At 38.6% G+C, this 13153-nt stretch overlaps 1 protein-coding gene across 3 annotated transcripts; it reads right to left on the reverse strand.

Moving 5' to 3' along the window:
* Positions 1-427: 427 nt before the first annotated feature.
* On the reverse strand, positions 428-13093 carry LOC127433720 (rab5 GDP/GTP exchange factor-like). Of its 3 annotated transcripts, XM_051685865.1 has the most exons (11): positions 13020-13093; positions 11948-12139; positions 11251-11444; positions 9226-9354; positions 8289-8309; positions 6892-7055; positions 6023-6104; positions 5083-5215; positions 3892-3983; positions 3523-3779; positions 428-3145 (listed from the first exon to the last, which is right to left on the reverse strand). In XM_051685865.1, exons 2-11 carry the CDS (start codon positions 12124-12126, stop codon positions 2747-2749), a joined length of 1650 nt encoding a protein of 549 aa, XP_051541825.1. In that variant the 5' UTR covers positions 12127-12139; positions 13020-13093; the 3' UTR covers positions 428-2746. The 3 variants fall into 3 exon arrangements, with proteins under 3 accessions (XP_051541825.1, XP_051541826.1, XP_051541827.1); XM_051685866.1 differs by lacking the exons at positions 9226-9354; positions 13020-13093 and adding an exon at positions 12802-12821; XM_051685867.1 differs by lacking the exons at positions 8289-8309; positions 9226-9354; positions 13020-13093.
* Positions 13094-13153: the final 60 nt, after the last annotated feature.

The raw sequence follows: 13153 nt of genomic DNA on the forward strand, positions 1-13153 counted from the left end.
ACTAACATCTGCACTCCTTATCCTTACTTGCCATAAACAATCAGCTCTCCAGTGCATTACTGGATGTGCTGGCCCCTTTATAGTGTATTCTTACTTTCTTCCAATGTAAAGCAGAATGACTACATCGATTAACATTCACTTTAATTGTATGGGAAAAAAATGCCGTTAAAGTGAATGATGACTGAGGCTGTCCTTTCGCCTAACATCTCTTTTGTGTTCCAGGGTAGAAAGTCAGAGGGGTTTGGAACAACATAAGGGCGAGAACACTATGCTGTTATTTTCTACCATAAGATGTCAGTATTGTGCTTAGTTGATCACCAATGACTGTATGACAAATACACTTCCAAGACTGAGTGAAATATTTTGAGCTGTTACTGCAAAAATATTGTGTTTTTAAGTGATAAATAATTATTCACAGACAGGAAAATTAGCCATTTCACGTAAGTTATATATTTACATAATAAATAAAGCAGTTTAGTTAAAATATCACACCACTATGAATTAAACCAATTATTTCCACACAAATATATTGTTGTGCCAAGTACCTGTTACAGTTACAGCTGGAGCATTATAAAAAAATTAAACTGGACCACATTAAAATCGGTCTTCTGTTAAGCTCACAACATCAAATGTAAAACAAATAGCTGTGGTTTAACACATTAATGCAATTTCCATCTTGGCTGGTGAAGTAGTTATTTTTTTTAAACGTATACAGCTGTGGTCACCATTGCAGAACTGCACATTAATTTAAGCTAACAAAACATGCAGCTTTACCTATGTCAATAATGCATTTTGTTTGGTAAACTATACCTGTGAAAATAGTGTTTATTGCTGAAATGTTTGCACCACAGTACAGCTGATTCAATGTGTGACCTAACATTTATGAATGACCATCTTCGAAAGGTACCATAAGTAAAGACGACTAGCACTTTACACATGTCAAGCATTCCCTTTAAAGCTGGATAAAAATCAATTTCCTTAGTATACAGTATAAGCAGCTAAATATTTTATACACACATAAAAAAACATAGACCTTCATCCAGGAGGAGAACATCACACCAAGGTATAGGGGCAAAACACTCTTCAGTGAATAAGACCATTTACATTGGAAAATATGATGTGTTGTATGATGCAGTTGTGCTCAAAAGTTTGCATACCCTGGCAGAAATTGTGAAATTTTGGCACTGATTTTGAAAATAGGACTGATCATGCAAAAAAAAAAAAAAAAAAAAAAAAAAAAAAAAACAGTCTTTTATTTAAGGATTGTGATCATATGAAGCCATTTATCATCACATAGTTGTTTGGCTCCTTTTTAAATCATAATGATAACAGAAATCACCCAAATGGCCCTGATCATAAGTTTACATACCCTTGAATGTTTGGCCTTCTTACAGACACACAAGGTGACACACACAGGTTTAAATGGCAATTAAAGGTTCATTTCCCATACATGTGGCTTTTTAAATTGCAATTAGTGTCTGTGTATAAATAGTCAATGAGTTTGTTAGCTCTCACGTGGATGCAGTGAGCAGGCTAGATACTGAGCCATGGGGAGCAGAAAAGAACTGTCAAAAGACCTGCGTAACAAGGTAATGGAACTTTATAAGATGCAAAAGGATATAAAAAGATATCCAAAGCCTTGAAAATGCCAGTTAGTACTGTTCAGTGGAAAAATTCAGGGATCTCTTGATACCAAGCCAAGGTCAGGTAGACTAAGAAAGATTTCAGCCACAACTGCCAGAAGAATTGTTCAGGATACAAAGAAAAACCCACAGGTAACCTCAGGAGAAATACAGGTTGCTCTGGAAAAAGACGGTGTGGTTGTTTCAAGGAGCACAATACGACGATACTTGAACAAAAATGAGCTGCATAGTCGAGTTGCCAGAAAGAAGCCAATGCCACAAAAAAGCCCAGTTACAACATGCCCGACAACACCTTGACATGCCTCACAGCTTCTGGCACACTGTAATTTGGAGTGACGAGACCAAAATAGAGCTTTATGGTCACAACCATAAGCGCTATGTTTGGAGAGGGGTCAACGAGTATTGTGCTCCTTTATGCCAGGGTATGCAAACTTTTGAGCACAACTGTGTGTGTGTGTATATATATATATATATATATATATATATATATATATATATATTATGAAAAAAGCTAACACGTTGCCAGATCTACCAAGTCAGAAAAGCTTTTTTAGTTTTTACAAACAGCCCACCTGTCTGAATCAGCTGCACAAACGTGGTCCCACAAGAACATGTCTGCAGAAAAGAGATGACAGGCGACCAAACGTGCAAACATTTAAGGTATGGTTTACCCAAAAATGAAAATTCAGTCATCATTTAGTCTCATGTTATTCCAAGCCCATATGACTTTCATTCTTTAATGGAACACAAAAGGAGATGGTAGGCATGTTAGTCATAGTCACAACTGACTTTCAATGCATCTTTCTGTCTGAGCAATGAAAGGTAATGGTGACTGAGGATGCCAGTCCCTAACATCTCCTTTTGTGTTCCATGAAATAATGAAATTCATATGGGTTTAAAACAACATGAGGGTGAGTAAATGATGACAAGATTTTCATCCCTTTAAGAAAGCACATGGAAGGGTAAAACTCCTGTTGTCCCACATACAAGAGAAAAGTACGATGACAAAAGCAGCTTTGCTTTACTCGTCTCGGTGCGACCATGTCTCTGGGTTATTCACTCTAGAAGAGTGATGCAAGCAACCGCAAAACTAGTTTTGTTTGCTAACCAGCAAACACTTCTGGTTGAAGGGGAGGTGGTAGCCTATCATTCTCCACATTCTCTGCATCTATTGCGGATGCTCGTGGTTTGATCTCCAGTGGGTATCTCTCCAAGATTTCCTGCACCTCTCTGGCCACGTTGTTCTGCCATTCTGCCAGTTCAGTTTGCAGGCTTTGGGCACCCTCTATCACCTGCTGCTGTCTTTTTTCAAGGTTAGACAGGACGCTAAGATTTTGATGGATCTGGCTAAGAGCTGGGTTGATACAGGAGCCAGTCTGAGGCCAGGCAGGATCGTCTTGTCTTCGAGGAGAAGCCTGACCGGACATGTAGCGCTCAAAGTCCTCAGGGCTAAGATTCAACGACTGGGCATCCAGCTTCTCAATGAAGGCCACAGCACAACACTGAAGGAAATAAGAGATTAAGAAAAAGTGTGTTAGATTTTTCAATGATAAAACAATAGATATAGTGTTCAAACTTAAGACAAAGCATATCTGGACACTTTCTGGTGGTCAAACTTCTTGGAACATAGTTAATGTGATGAGCTATACCTGTGGTTACTCTGCTAGGATATCTGTGAAAACTTGAGGGAAACTGACTTTATACATCCACTAAAAATGACCATAGAACCAGTTGGTTAAAAGTAATGGCAAAAAGTTATTTTTGAGAAGATGGCACCTGCGTTGATGTTTTATCTAATGTAATGACATTCATACATTTCTAAGTGTTATATCAGTGTTCAAATACTATTTGGGCCACTGTACAAGAAGTGTGGACCAACCAGGTTGGTAAAGTAGTATCCATCCTCTCCCGTCATGAGTCTTGAGGGGTTACAGAAGCGTGTGATGTACTGGATGTTGGACTGCAGCCGAGGGGGGTTGGCTTTCAAAACAATATAGATAAGGGTGGGTAGGAAGTCATCTGCAGAGGCTGGTTCGTTCTTGGTAACCCTGATGGCGTTGAAGATATGCTTGCTGCAACTGGTGATGCAGGCCAGTTTATCCCTCGGCACACGCTTGGAGTCCATCTCAATTATATCTGTGGGAGAAAAGATAAGGATAAGGAGGTAAGAAGAAAACCTTGATGGAAGCAAACCAAAAGCAACTAAAAGACAATAATATTATGGCCTGGGAAAGCTTTGTGGACTCACCAGTGATGGCTTTGACTACACCATCAGACACCTCTGGGATCTCCTCATCCACAGGAACACACAGCATCTGAATGGTCACCCAGTGTAAGGCCCTGAATAACCAACATCAATAAAGGTTCTTTTCAAGACTGCAAATGGACAGATATAAAGGTTGACGTTCATTTGATGTTAGAGTTTAGTTTGGTTTGTTTTATTGGTACGAAAGTTTTTTGAGCTCCGCTTGAAAACAAGGGTCTGTGTAAGGTTATGTGGATTCATGTGACATGAGAACTATAGCACTACAATCAACACAAGTTCTTGCATGAACTCACGTGCCACTGTGACCGAGCTTCTCTCATAGCGCTCATGACTGCAAAATACCTAAATTTGGGATTGTTTCTTACCAAATCCTATCGTATGCCTTCAGAAGATTTGGAATATACACATGAGAATACGCATTTGGATGAGTCACTTGGACTGCATTTGGGTCCTTTTATTAAACCTTAAAATGAGGAACTATCCACTGCCACTGTATTGAAAAGACGGCTTACAATATTCATGAACCTTTTCGCACATGAGTTCTTATTGTACTGACGGATCCCCCAGCACAAGTTATTTAATGCACGTTGTATTTTAAAAAAATGTCACCATACACTTCACTGCATGGGATTTTGAGTTCGTCAAAACTAGCCCTTCCACTTGTTGCCCAGGAAGTGGTGAGAATAAGATATAGACGGAATGGGAGAAGGCTCAAGAGGACTTACTAGTTTATCATTCTTTGTCTGACATCAGAAAAGATGGCTGCATTGCTCCATCAAATCAGCCAGCTAAGATGGTAACGGCTTTAAGCCTTTATTTTGTGATTATTTTAATGTTTGTAACATAAAAAAATAAAGACATTGTGATATTTAAAAAGACTATTTGAGCAGCTGTTTCATTATGACAACCGCTTCAGTCCCTCTCTGCTGGTAAACAACAGCGTGAATACATATCACACCGGTTTGATCGGACGCCTCTGAGCCCAGCCTAGCGTAATCACACCAGTTTGGTTGTACATGCGAAGAGGTGAAATGAATATGAACATCGCCTTTTGTGTTCCTCATAACAAAGTTGGGTATGGAACGACATCAGGATGAGTAAATTATGACAGAATTTTCATTTTTGGGTGAATGATTCCTTTAAAAAATTACTAGGAACATATAAGGGGCTGACCGAATTCTGTGCTGGGTGGACAGGTCTTTTTTCTCATCATCTGAGGTCTCAGGACAGAAGACGCTCTTGTAGAGTCGAGTCATGATGTATTTTTCCACCTGGTCCATCACCCTGTCCACCTTCTCAGAGGAGCCTGAAGAAAGAGAAAGACACAGGGCTCTACCTCAAACAGTTCAAAAGCTTCTTCTATTTATAAGAAAAACAGACATTTGAAATATTGGCAAGCTATTCCATCTGAGTATAAATGTTAACAAACTTGAGAGTTCAGATAGAAATATCATTAATAACGCCTAAGGGAGCTGTGGAATTGGTCCAATCACAGAATTATAGAGAAGACAACACTTTTCACTGATATTCAATCAGAATCCAGAGGAAAACAGTTAAGATTTTAGATTGTGTCAAACAAACAAACACGAAATCTGTGATCTTGTTTCCAGTGTGTTACATAACAAAGCTCCCACATCATGCTGGGACAACAATGAAGTTTCTCGGACAACTAGTGGACATTGCGGCATGATGGAGTGGATTTAACCCTGGATTAGGTCAAATCTTTAGGGATTAGGTGACCTCCACTGGCACTAGTGTTGATGATTATCTGGCCAATCACAGAATCTTCTTGAGGCATTTACAATACAAGCCATTTAGAAATGTTTGATCAAGGAAAAATAAAATCAACAGCAAATAAATATTTTCATAAGCCATTTATATGTTTGTCACGCTCCAGAAACGGATGTTTCATGCCTCAAAAAGCTAAAATGTGAAACATGGGTTGTTGACTGCTATCTCAGCCATTCTAATCCCAGCCTGCACGTACTTCAGTTTTAATCATTAATTAAAAAAAGAAAAAAAAAAAAAGGTTTTGTTTTGTAGATACTCGTGAGGGTTTACATGTTCTTTGATTAGGCATGTTTCACAGGTTTTGTGATGGAATGAATCCTACCTTTAAAATGACTCATGAGTCTGTCAGACATGTTCTGGTAGAAATCCTGCACACATTCAGACAGTTCCTCTGCACTAAGATCCTGCAAAAACGGATGAATACAAAAGGAAATGCTTACTGAAAATGTATTTTAAAAATAATAATTAAACATCCATCAAAATGAAATGGTAAAGGGCAAAGAACAGCCGAATTACACGCTCTGAGATATTAAAGTCGGCATTTCGCGCATAATAACAAAACATCAAGATCTGATGTTTACATTTATATGAATGCATAAGGGAAAGTGTATATTTTAGGTGCTGTGACTGGTCACTAGTTTTCACAATTTTTAATCAGCTTTTTGCCTTTACTACATCATTTTAAATAGTCCTGTGATTATTATTTAAGTACACAGTAAATACCATGTTGTCTAAAGCCATAGCAAAATGCTGCTTTAAATAGTTTTACATGGAGTATAGCATGTTACACCGCACAACATGTCAACTACCCAAAGTGTCAGTAGGCAAACATTGCTTTGTTGATAATTCAAAATGCAAACATAAGGGAGCGGATAACTCAAGACACCTGTTAGCCTTTAAATGACTTTGTTTGAGATAAACATAAGGGATGCTTTCAAAGACAAACCAACATATAATCTTAATGTTTGTTAAGGGACACGCACAGATCTGACCCTAAATACGAATGCCGGTTGTGAAAAGCATAGTACATAAAACAGGCCTCAATTATCTACTAAAATCACTCAGTAGTCAAGTCAAATGAAAGCATACTGTGACTCATGCTGGCCCTTGCTGATTTTATATGTCAAGTGATAACCTTTTTATGGCTCTTGGTAAACAGGACTAACAAGGGTATGTGACCCTGGTTCACACCTTTTTATTTCCCATGCTATCTATAAAAAGGCAGCTCTGCTTTTGGATCTCTCTGCCAGGCTTCAAGGACTTGAGGAACTCCCCAAAGTCTCGTGACACTCGATCAGTCTCGATGCTGGACTGACGGGTGATGGAGGGACTGGGTGTCTTCCCCTCGTGGCTCTCTGAGGAACGCACATAAAAAAAAAAAAAAAATGTACAGAATGTTCAGAAAAATATTGTTTGAACACCAAACACAAAAGCTTTTTTAAGTGGATTGGATTCAAATGTTCAGTTTAATAAAATTAGTTCATGAAGATTCTCATTCATCCAGGTCATTGCAGAATGTAATGTCAAATTCAGTCCTTTCCATTATCTAACAACTGATACATGTTCAAACAATTTGGCCAATTGTAACACCTGAATTTCACATGCCATTATGCACAAATCAAATGAAAAAAGGTGACTTAATCTGACTGAATAAACAAAGCAAAATGTCAACATGACAAATATAACACATTTTAAAAACATCTGATTGTTCAATACAAGTCCAAATCTACCAGTAGCCCAGACAAAGAGAGGGCACATCATTTTGGAAAATAGGCTATTCTACTGAAATACTGATTGGTTACCATGCCAACACCTTTCACATCAGATGAAAGCCAAAGATAGCAACATACATTGGCCAGCTTTACCAAAGCATGTTATGAGTCATAAACACTACAAAAACAGACTTACAGAGATTATGTTATGCATGGTCCATTTGTTACCTGTATTTAAAGGCATAGTTCACCCAAAAATTAAAAGACTGTCATTCAGTGGCGTGCACCGACGGGGAGCAGCAAGGACTCAAGCCCTTGCCCCTTTTGTGTGGGGGGGGGGGGGGGTGGATAGGGGAATCTAACAATAAAATATTTTTTTTTTATTTAAATCTCTTAACAACCTTACAATAATAGTAATAATGTATCAATATATAGAAAATTAGGCGGAGGTGCTTTTAACAGCACACGCTACAACAGATGGGATCATCAAAGTGGCATTGCCTTTGATGCTGAGGTCTGTGCACACCACTGTTGTCATCATGTACACACCCTAGAGGTTGCACACCTGATGACTCTTCATTCTTCCATGGAACACAAAAGGAGATGTTAGGCAAAATGTTTTTCAGTCACCATTCACTTTCATTGCATCTTTTTTACATACAATGTGTGTGTTTTACAAAAGAAATAAAGTCATACAGGTTTGCAATGCCATAAGTGTAAATGAATTATGACAGAACTTTCATTTTTGGGTGAACTATCTCTTTAAGAATTCCCCATTTCCAGCAATGGAGCCTGAATGCATGCAGCTCTTATGCACTTGGTTTGTTTTCTGTAATCTGTGCTGGAGGGTTACAGTGATGTGGCATTAATACCCACCTCTCAACTTTGAAACCAGAGCTGCCACCAGATTGACAAGAAAAGAGAAGAATGCATGACAATGAGACAGTGAACATGAACAAAAATGGCAGGGTGAATTAAATCAATGTCTTTTGATGCACACACATACACACACAATGTCCAAAAGTATGTGGACATTTCCTTTTAATTAACAGGTTTGGCTAGGCCCATTAATTTCAGTGAAGACAGCACAGAATGACATTCAAGAGAATTGTGTGCTTCCAACTTTGTGGCAATAGTTTAGGGGCCTTTTCTGTTCTAGTATGACAATGCTCTTGCGTAAAAAACTAGGTCCGTAAAAAGATGGTTTACTGAGTCTGACCTGCACAAAGCTCAGACTTGAACCCTACTGAACACCTTTAAGATTAAATTAAATGCAGACTACAAACAAGGTGCCATTGTCAAACATCAATGCAAGACTTAACTAACGCTCTTGGTTAAACGTGAGCAATTCAAATCTAGTCTGAAGCCTCCCCATAAAAGTGGAAGCTGATAGGAACAACTCCCTATTAATGCCAATAGTTTTGAAACAAAATGCTCAACAAGCACATTTAGTTGCCCACATACTTTTGACCATACAGTGTAGCTAAATAGAGAATTAAACATATGCATTGCAAACAAAATATAGTATGGTATTGATCAGGGCAGTATGTCACAAAGCACAGTTTGAGGGAGTAAAGTTTAAGTTCAGCCTAAATGAACTCCGAAACACATTTTCAAGAAGTATTTGTGGTACTTTGCAAAATACTTTAAGTATTAAATGGATTAATCAAAGCCTAGATGACAGTGTCCTCCTTCAACACAGAACATCAAAACACAGATGCTGAGGTCCAACTCAGAGAAGAAAAAACACTGCAATCTTCACCCACGCTCCCTTGTCATTACCCCAGATTCTCCCTCGGGATCTGTCGGTTACCTTCAGTGGAGGAGCCCATCTCCCAGGGTTGGGTAAAAATGCCCTTCAGATCCCTCAGGAGGGTATCTCCATGGCTCTCCCTCCTGCCATGCAACTTCTCCTCTTTTTCACTTTCTTTTTCGGGGGGGACTAAAACACCCAGGGCGGGCAGGGAAATGAGCGAGACACAAATGGATTGGGGTGAAACGGGGGCGATGGAAAATGATGTGGCAGAGGAATTTGAATGAGTATTAGAAAAGAGAGAAATGCAGAACATGAAGGAGAGGTGGGGCGGAGATGAAACAGAACAGCAAACGAAATGAAAGCAGCAGCAAACTGAGTCAATGAATTGCTTAAATGATTGCACAACACCACAATAGACAATTAATGATAAAATCATAAGATGAGATTGATCGCAAATGAACGTATAAGCAAAACATATGAATCAAATCATGTAAGGATAACTAATACTTGATGTTTCAATTATAAAGCCTTTCAAATCAACCTCGTGCGACCCCGCGTACACATGCATGGACATTGTATTTTTGGCTTCGCTATACACAACGCATAATTTAAATTTCATTTATACCGACTGATCTCAGTTCAGAAGACTCTGTGCTTTCAGTAAAGGGTTAAACTTGCAACATTCAGAGTCATGTGACAAAACAACATAGCGCCGATCACAGCCGACTTTGGGAGAAACGCAAACTTCATCTCGTAAAACCTAATTACGTTTTTACATTGAAACCTGTTTGAGGCAAAAGATTATAGTCTCTAGCTTCATCTGATTTGTCATTTTTTTTAATTTGAGCAATTTATCACGAAATGCCACGCTGCTAAACACAATGTTCACCAATGTGTACTTCAGCCCATTTTTTTCCTTAGAAATCCTACATTTACTGTGCATTATCACATTGAGAATTGAGAATCAAAGGGCTCAAAGTGCAATCACTCCAAAAATCTGACCAAAATTTAAGTTTCAGGCTGCAGATGATTTAGCAGACATGGGACAATGATAATCAGTACATAGATTCAGAATTTATAATGTATAATTTATTTTAACATGGTTGGCAGTGACTGGATGATGCTGGCCATTAATTTGAATCAGAAGTAATTATGCTAATTTCTGATGTAATGTCTGTAATGTCTCAAAAACATGAATATTCAACACTCCTGGAAAAAAATCTGACTTTCTATAGTTTGGTATTATTTAAAAATGCACAAATTAATCCTGCTGTCCACATATGTTGACACATTTTTAGGAAAACTATTTGCTCTAGATTTTTTGTTTTTTTTTTTGCACATTTATTAGGTGCTACTAGTTACAAATCAAAAAGGGAAATGGAAAATGCACACAGCAGTCATGCAAAAACGAAACTTCTGTCATCATTTACTAACCCTCGTGTTGTTCCAAACCCTTATGACTTTCTTTCTTCCGTGGAACACAAAAGGAGATGTTTAGCAGAATGTAAGGGACTGACAGCCTCAGTCACCATTCACTTTTTTATTGCATTTTTTTTCCCCTTACAATAAAAGTGAATGGTGCCTGAGAATGTCATTTCCTAACATTCCGCCTAACATAATTTTTTGTATTTCATGGTAGAAAAAAAGTCATATGCATTTGAAACAACATGAGGGAAAGTACATTTACATTCAAAGGCTTTATAAGAGCAATCATCCAACAACACAGTAAAAATCTAACTGGGACCATGTATGGTGATAGGGTAAGTTACTTGTATATGAAATAAGCATAATGAATCAAGAGGGAGGCAAAATTATGTGTTATGTTCTATATTTGGCTCTAAGAGAAAAGTCATGAGCTAGGCAAAATCTGCAGCATTGACAGAGTGTTGTGTCAGCAAAGCAAGGGAGACTAAGCATCAGATTGATGTATTTTAACCTAAGAGCAGTAAACCGGGGACAACAATACAAATCAAATCTTTTCCTATCCACTAACCACACCCACAGCTGGTTTTCAGCAGACTCCACCCACTACAAAACAACACCAATTATGTTCAGATCTCTCCAATCCCACCCTCTTCGTACCTTTCTTAGGAGCAGTGCGGGAGGAAGGGCTGAAAAACTTCTTCACAGTGGTGACCTTGCGTGTCTTCTCGTTGGTTTTCTTCTCCTCAAACTTGGAGAAGGTGGCGAGAGAGGGCTGAGAATGGGATTGTGGAGGCTGGGTCTGAGAGGAACTCTGAATGCTGACATAGGCCGCCTCCTCTTCCCTCTGCAGCCTGGAACAGGAAACACCCTTTTTTAGTCTGGCACATCTGTACATCAATATTGATGGAGAGCCAATTCTTCTTTACCTTGATATGTGATCTTACAACTCATCCATTGTGGTTTAATTCCACCTTTAAGATTTTTTAACTAACTTAAATTTTCTGACCCTTTTCTACTATTACTTTGAACCAACTGGGCCAGTGGTCGTTTTTATTGGATTTATGAAGTCAGTTACCAATTACCATAGGTATAGTTCATCACATTAACTATGGACCACTAAGTTTGACAACCAGAAAGTGTCCAAATACCTTCTGTCTCAATTTTTAACAGTATATCTTTTCATTTAAAACCATACAAACTTCAAAACTTCTTTGTTGTTGTGAAATGCTTTGCTTGAAAATTGCTATCTTTCTTTCAACATATGCCATTATCTAATGCAATCCAAACATGTTTAAGTGTGTCTTAAGTGTCCAAATACTTTTTGGGGCCACTGTAAGTCACGCATCCAACTCACTTCTCAGCCAGGGCCCAGTCCTCCTGGATCTGTTTCTGCCGAGCTCTCTGGTACTCCTCTCTCCAGCACTTGGAGCACAGGCCCTGCCAGCCAGCGTTTCCATAGTAACCGCAGCCTTTCTTGCAAAGCAGTTCCGATTGGTCCACATGGATACCTCGTCGCTCAGAGCGCTGACTCATCGTGTCCCTTTGTCTGGGTAAAGGAAAGAAACACCATTGACATTGTGAAATGCATTTGCGTATCCTGGCTGCGGTACAATAGGCAAGACAACAGGAGTCACGTTACATAATATGCTCTGCAGTGACATCCAGTCTGCATCAGAGATGTCAACATTGTATTTTTTATTCACACTGGCTTTCTTTTCTCTCCTGTCTTACATGACTCATCTCATCTTGTTTTGAGCAAAGTCAAAGTTTTATTAAAAGCCAAATGACTATGCATTTATATAGTTATGAAGAAAATAGACAATAATATATCAATAATAAATAAGAGTTTAGACTATATGCTTTACAGACTAGTGCAAGGTTCGTAATAAGTAAACTATGATGTTCAAATGCACAAAAATGTCGTGCAGGAGGCAGACATAAAACAAGCATAATCCGTCTGAAAAAGTGAAATAGATTTGACATCACGTAAACTTGCATAGTTGATATTTATATTAGCCAAAGTAGTCTCGCACTTAAACATCCGACTATGCATAATCCATAAATTTCAGCATGGATGACGTGACATAACGTCCCAAAAATCCTTCAGTGTCGCTTAGCTGTTACATATTTCCCCTGCAAACAAAATAGCATTAATAATTGGCTATTGAGGGGTCAAAATAAGACATGTAAAACCTATTATCGACTGACAATAACACGGAATGCCATTTGAACTGCCGCAGGCAAACACGTCAAGCTAGCAAAACAGCTACGTGGCTAAAAACAAACGCAACAAATACACAACCTGCGAGACAAGAGATAACTATGCAGCATCAACCGCCTAAATATGTAATTAACATGGCATTTAAAAAATAAATGGCAAATGTTTAACGTTAATATATATGACAGCAATAAATTACGAAACATACCCCGTCACCGGTCTCCTTTCCAGAATCACAATGACGTCATATCCGTGCAACTTGTCTATGAATTCTGTGGGCGTGTCTACGGGCGGCTGGGCTGGAAATGTCCAGTTCATAAAAAACACTGTTTCAGTTACGTT

Source organism: Myxocyprinus asiaticus, chromosome 43, assembly GCF_019703515.2.
Source record: "Myxocyprinus asiaticus isolate MX2 ecotype Aquarium Trade chromosome 43, UBuf_Myxa_2, whole genome shotgun sequence".
NCBI lineage: Eukaryota > Metazoa > Chordata > Actinopteri > Cypriniformes > Catostomidae > Myxocyprinus > Myxocyprinus asiaticus.